The sequence below is a fragment of the Petaurus breviceps genome, unplaced genomic scaffold (genome assembly GCF_028583685.1).
Source record: "Petaurus breviceps papuanus isolate PSGF00001 unplaced genomic scaffold, PetGlider_PUasm1.0 90825, whole genome shotgun sequence".
NCBI classification, from domain to species: domain Eukaryota; kingdom Metazoa; phylum Chordata; class Mammalia; order Diprotodontia; family Petauridae; genus Petaurus; species Petaurus breviceps.
Genome location: NW_027187353.1, coordinates 15,178,313 through 15,185,328, shown reverse-complemented (window position 1 = coordinate 15,185,328; position 7,016 = coordinate 15,178,313). Strand labels below are relative to the sequence as shown.

The 7,016-nt window shown below is 37.6% G+C and overlaps 1 protein-coding gene across 6 annotated transcripts in view; it reads left to right on the top strand.

Moving 5' to 3' along the window:
• The window catches only part of WAPL (WAPL cohesin release factor), a 112,058-nt gene that overhangs the window by 38,530 nt on the left and 66,512 nt on the right, over nucleotides 1-7,016 (top strand). For 5 of the 6 annotated variants that reach the window (XM_069071360.1, XM_069071356.1, XM_069071359.1 and 2 more), the window contains 2 exons: nucleotides 803-1,846; nucleotides 6,896-7,014. In XM_069071360.1, coding sequence (XP_068927461.1) covers nucleotides 803-1,846; nucleotides 6,896-7,014 — 1,163 coding nt within the window. The remainder of the gene's footprint in view (nucleotides 1-802; nucleotides 1,847-6,895; nucleotides 7,015-7,016) is intronic. The other variant, XM_069071361.1, reaches the window with a different exon arrangement.

Sequence of the window (7,016 nt, the reverse complement as noted above, 5' to 3'; positions counted from 1 at the left end):
CCCCCCCCCCCCCCCCCCCCCCCCCCCCCCCCCCCCCCCCCCCATACACACACTTAAAGTCTTAGGAAACTTTACCACATCATAAAAATATGAGCAGATATTCAGTGAATGCCTAGAAAAATTCAGATTGGTAAATGAGATCAGTGTAGTGCATTTGTTGAAAGTGGTATTAATTTATAGGAGGAAGGTGACATTCAGCTTTGGGGAAGATTTCTGTTCTCCTTCTCTTCTCAAATGTTATAGTGGTAGAAGTATCAGAGCCAAAATAAAACTCAAGCCTTTTAAGTTTTGCTAAATAGTATTGAGATTATGTGGAAATTGTGCTGATTGTTAATCAAATATTAATTTAGGAGCCTTAATATACATCATAAACATGAATATTTTATTTTTTATTCACATTTTTATTTCATCTTTTTTTATGAAACTTTATAAAGTTTCCTAAGACTTTAAAAAAAACTCCAACAATGAAGTAAAATAGTGAAAATTAATGCAAATCACATTCCCCCCCTTTTAAAGTGAAGGGCATGCACCCTCTTCTGTGTATTGGGATGTGGGGAGTGGGTTAGGGAGGGAGGAGAGGGAGATTATGGTGCAAAGTGCTTGGTATATGGTAAGTCCTTGATGAATTCATGATTGAAAGCAAAGGTGATTTAAATCTTAAGATGTGGACTTGAACTTTTTGATATGATGTTAAATTTCCTTGGAAGTATCTCAAGAGTTTCATCATCCCTTCATAAGTATTTTGGTAACCTTTCCTGCTAATATTTCATATCCATTAATTTGTATCTTTTTCATTTTATAGATAAAGTCCAGAATTTTAATGACAATGAAAAGAACAGTCACTTTATTTACAAACATACTGAAGGTGGTAATAAACAATCCAACCCTGAAACTACAGCCATTTCTGGATACAAAGTTGAACCTAAGGATTCATATGATACTTGGGATTCACAAATTGGGAAAAGGTCAGACTCTCCATCTGAGATATCCCAGACCAAGGTATCCCTACGAACTGGTTTATATGAATGGGATGATGTTACAGATAACATACCAGGAGATTGTTTTTTAACTTTGGATAGTGATCATCATTTAGAGATAAAGAATAAAGAGGAGTCTACCGGTAAAGATGAAATTGGTAATCTACAAGAAGCCATTAGTGAAGACCTTCTGCAAAGTGTTCTCAGGCCAAGCAACTGCAGGACGTATTGTAGATCCGGTAAAGCAAAATCATCACAAGGGGCATCACACTTTGATAAGCTAATGGATGGCACCAGTCAGTCTTTAGCCAAAGCAAATAATGAATCAAATCAAGATGGTCTGAATCCATTTCGGAAAGTTGGTGTAAATTGTGGGACCAGTTTCAGAGGGACAGTAGGACGGACTAGAGACTACACTGTTCTGCATCCGTCTTGCCTGTCAGTTTGTAATGTCACCATACAGGATACAATGGAGCGAAGCATGGATGAATTCACTGCAGCAGCTCCTACGGACTTGGGTGAAGCTGGCCGCTTAAGGAAGAAGACAGATACAGCTACCACCAAGACCACCACTAGACATCGACCTAGCAATACCAAATCCAAAAAGGATGTTAAACTTGAATTTTTTGGGTTTGAAGACACTGATGAGGCAAAGGTTGATGAAGGAGGTTCTGGAAGTTCTAATTACAAAATTAAATATTTTGGATTTGATGATCTCAGTGAAAGTGAAGATGAGGATGATGATGACTGGCAAGTAGAAAGAAAAGCAAGCAAAAAAAGAACTAAATCAGCACCATCAGTCTCCTTTCAACCTCCCACAGAAAGCAATGATAATTATTCCCAGGATAGTCAATCTAATGCAAATCCAGGTAAGTGACTTTTTAAAACGAATGCTGCTAATAAAAAGAGGTTAGAATTATTTGTAGACTTCAAATGGAATGTTAAATGTTTTGCAGAATCTTAAAGCACTATATGTGGCTACCATTATTAGACCAATTAGACCTTTTTAAAAACTTTTTCCTATATGAACATGGACTTTAGTTATTTTTTAATTGTTGGTCTGAAGCTATGATTTTTCCTATGGGAAAACTTCATAAGGAAAACTCCCTCCCTCTACCTGTGTAGATGAGCACCCCTTATGATGTTGATGAAGAGTTTTCAGAAGCAATGAGAGTTTAAAAGACTTGCCCAGGGTTATACAGGGATTGTGTGTCAGGCAGGCCAAGAACCCAGATCTTCTTGACTCAGCCTGGCTCGTTGTCCATTGTGCTTAGCTTCCTTTGAGTATCTTGAGCTCCACTGATAACTCTTTACAAATGTAAACATTTATGCCCAAAATGAAGGAGCAATTTAAAGGTCATTTCTGAATTGGGGGAAACCATTTGAAATTGGTTTTTTGGAATTGGAAAAGTTTTTCCAGGTTTTTGTTTCTCAGTTTTCATTCTCCCGTTAGTATTTACAAAATTATAAGTGGAAGAAAAAAAATCTTAAATGTGAATTTCACTATTTACCCTTTCTCTTTAGATTTATAACTCAATGAATAGGGAATTTCAATAATAAGACTGATTCAACTTGATTCAGTTGTGTTCAACTCTAGGTGACTGTCTATGGCTTTTCTTGGCAAAGATGCTGCAGTGCTTGACTGTTTCTTTCTCTTTTGTGTCCTCATTTTACAGATGAGGAACTGAGGCAAATAGAGGTTAAATGATTTGTCCAGGATCACACAGCTAGTAAGTGTCTAAAGCCAGATTTGAACTCAGGAAGATGAGTCTTCCTGACTAGTTCCCGGTGCTCTATGCACTATGGCACCACCTAGCTGCTCCTAGCTTCAGCTAGTGGCTAACTACTAAAGGTATTGAATATGGGAAACTTTTTAACCTGGATTTTGCCTCCTAAGCAGGTGATTTTCAATGAAGAAAACAGGACCTCCCTGCCAGTCTCATCCCCTTTCTATGTAAAACACTCAAACCAATCTAGGTTGTTGGGTGGGTTTTTTTTTTTAATCCAGTGATCTCAGCTATTTGGTTGTAATTTATATTGAAAGTTTATTTTGGTTATGTAGGATATAGGAAAACATGACTTTAGGATGTTGACCCCATAGACCTTAGTGACTTTTTCACAGATTTTATTACATACATCTCAGAACACAAATCAACCAAAAAAGATTGCCATTATGATATGTATAAGGTCCAGTAATCACAAAATATGAGATCTGGAGGGGAACTATGGCTGTCTAGTTCAACCCCAAATCTAAAAGGAATTCCTACTATATCATACGCAGCAACTGTTCTGTCCAGCCTCTGCTAGATGTCCCCTAAGGAGGGGGAACCCAACGCTTTTCTGAGGTAACCCATTCCACTTTGGAATGTCTCTAATTGTTATTAAGCCTAAAATGGCCTCATTGCTCCCCATTCTGACCTTTAGGGCCAAACACAAGTCTAATCCCTTTAGATACTTTAAAATGGCTATCTCTCAGTCCCCCTCTCAGTCTTCTAAGGCTAAACATCCCCCCCCTTTTTTTTTAGTCCATTCCTGTGTGAAATAGACTCACGGACTCTTAACATCCTGATTGCTCCCTTGGACCCTCTATAATTTATCAGCATCCTACTTAAAATTGTGTCTAAAAACTGAATACAGTATTCTACATGACATCTGACCAGGGCATCAGGACTTGATGCCTCTCTTAACTCAGCCCAAGTTTACGTTAATTTTTTTGACTGGCACATCACATCACACTACTGATTTACTGAGCTTGCAGTCCACTAAAAACTTTCTTATATCATTAACTGTGGGTCAGAAGCAAGACAGCTGTTAGCTGACCATGCCTCCCACTTTATACTTGCGGAGATGTTATTTTGTGCTTCAGAATAAAACTTTACATTTATCCCTGTTGGATTTTATTTTATTAGATTCATCCCATTGCTCTAGCTGATCAAGATATTTTTGGATCTTGACTTGGTCCACAGTGTTAGCTATTCCTCTAAACTTTGTAATCTGCCAGTCTGCCATGAACTTGCCATCTCTGTCTTGATCTAGGCCATTGATAAAAATGTAAGATAGGGCTAAGCACAGATCACTGGGATTCTTCACTAGAAACCTCTTGCCACATTGATGTTGAATCATTAATTACTTTTTGAATGTGCTAGCCATTAATCTGGTTCTAAATCCATCTGATTATGTTATTGCCTAATTCATACCTTCTCCACAAGAATAGCATAAGATAATTTAAAATTTATTTTTGCTAAAATCTTTGTCTAACTTTTCTTGTGAGGAAGGGAAATGAAGTTATCCTGGTGTGACCTGTTCTTGATAAAGCCATACTGGCTCTTATCACCCTATCTAGATATTCAACTATCTCTTTAATAATCTATTCTATTTGGCTTATTTACAGAATCTTCACCCTTCCCTTGAAGAAAATTAGAACATTTGCCCTTCGTTCTTACACTACTTTTACAAATGTTTTCCACAATTTTTCCTATATCATTAACTGTGGCTCAGAAGTCACATTTGCCCCTTTCTGCATTTGAGGAGATAGTTCATCTGGCTTAGGTGATTTCAGTTCATCAAGCCAGCTAGGTACTTTCTCAACTTGGCATGGAAATTACTCTATTTTCTTTATAGCTGTGCAAATAATAGTGTGAGCTTTGGTATACCATAGTAAACTGGAAAGACTTCCTGACAAGGGATTTTCTCTTGAAAGACCAGCCTATCTTGAATTAGGAGAAAGTTATTAGATAGAGGGATTATCACTTTTCATCAAATGCAACTCATGAGGAAAAAGTGGGGCATATTGAGTTTTAATACAATCACTAAACATTAAGTGCATACTGTATGCCAGGTATTATGCTAAGTAAGCACTGGGAATCCAAAATCAAATGACAGTTTTTACTGTCAAGGAGCTCACATTCTAATAGTAGAGACAGCTTATAAAAATGATATATAGACAAGCTAGGTAGGATAAATTGGAGATAATCAGCAGAGAGAAGGCCCTAGCATTATGGGGAATTGGGAAAGGCTTGGAAAGTGTGATTTTAGCTAGGACTTAAAGGAAATCAAGAAGGTGAAGATGAGGAGGGAAAGAGTTCCTTGTATGGATGTATGGGGGCCAGCCAGTGAAAATTCACTGAGTCACGACTGGTGTGTTCTATATGAGGAACAACTAAGAGGCTTGTGTCACTAGATGATAGTGTGCTGGAAGGTTGAGTAACGTGTAACAAAACTGGAAAAGTAGGAGGGGGCCAGGTTATGAAGAGTTTAAAAGCCAAACATAAGATTTTATATTGGCTCCTAGAGGTGATAGCGAACCTCTAGAATTTTTGGCATGGGATAGGGGGCAATTAAATGACAAGAAGAGAAGACTTGTGCTTTAGGAAGATAATTTTGACTGCTGAGTAGAAGTGGACTGAAATGTGGAAATACTTGAGTTAGAAAGACCAAACATAATTGAGAATCTACCATATTGCTTCATTTGATATATTAGTTAAGTGTCCTTCAGAATAAAAGTATACATTTTGTCAAAAGTCCCAGGATCATGGATATAGAACTGGGACTTTCAACCAGTCTAACTAGTCTAACACCCCCTCCCCACCCTTTTTTTTTTTTTAAAACAGATGAGGAAGCTGAGTTCCAATGAGGATGAGTGACTTGGTCATGCTAGGCAGTAATCATGGTGTAGGATTTAATTTAACCTAGGTCCTCTGGCTCTATAACTAATGCCCTTTCCACTGTATCTTACTGGTTCTCCTGTCTCATCTTTTTATTAGTTTTGGAAGACTAAATATAACGGTTTCAATGGGCACACTTGCTAGAGTGGCTTATGGACCCTATTGGCCTGACCATAAACAAAACATGTTACAGATTATTTGAAGTCTAGGGCCAAGTAAATTGCCAGTTAAATTTTTCTGCCTTTCAAAAATGTATTTCTTTTCTTTTCTTTGTTTTGGAAAAAAACGTTGAAGCGGGGAAGGTAGGGCAATTGGGGTTAAGTAACTTGCCCAAGGTCACAGGCTAGTTTTGTGTTAAGTATCTGAGGCTGCATTTGAACTCAGGTCCTCCTCACTCTAGGGCCAGTGCTCTATTCACTGAACCACCTAGCCGTTCCTGTTTTTTCATTTTAAAGGAAAAAAAAAAGCTCTTTAGACATTGATATCCCTAGCCTGTGTTGTGTACCTGTGCATGGGGTTTAGAGTCCTATAGCAGATAGAAAGCCCATCCACTTTGGAGTCAGAAAGACCTGGATATAAGTCAGTAAGACTGAGTTGTAGACTGGTAGATACAGTTTCAGACACACCCTGATCCCTCTTCTTCCCTTGCAGAGTGTGAATTAATAGAGTGCAAGTATAGACATAAATATGTATGTTAATACCTTTGTTTGAGAATTTCCCTCAGTACAGATAGATCAAACCCAAACCCTCTAAGTCTGCAATTTAGTAAATTTAATGTTCAGGAGTTGCTGTAGTCTTAGAGATTGAGAGGTGGCAGAGAGAGAATAAGGACTGTATTTTGAACCCAGAACTTTCTGAATCTTAAGTTGTTAGAGAGATTTAAAATGAAAATCCTTGTGCTTTTTTGGGGGGATAGACCTCCTTGGGTTCAAGTTGCCTTGTTCTCTCTATAAAGGGTAGGAATTGCTAGGTCAAAACGTTGTTTACTTTGTTAGATATGGTCACTGAATCCAGTGTATTTACTTAATTGTTTTTCCTACAAAGGAAGAGTTAAGTCTGAATGTTTTTGTTTTCCTTTTACCCTTGGCAGGGACTAAAAATAAATGTGATGCCTTGCATCATTATCCACATATAATAAAAGCCACTTATATACATTTCTTTTTCTGTCTTCATATTTCTTCACAGTAATTATTTTATTTAGTAGATAATTAAATTAAACTGGTAGAATTTGCTGGTTGTGAATTACCATTGCAGATCTTTTGGACTTTTCAGAGGATTCACCTGGTGTGCCTGGAAACATAAAGAAGACCACAAATAAACAAGGAGATAAATCAAAGGAAAACACTAGGAAGATTTTTAGTGGCCCTAAACGAGT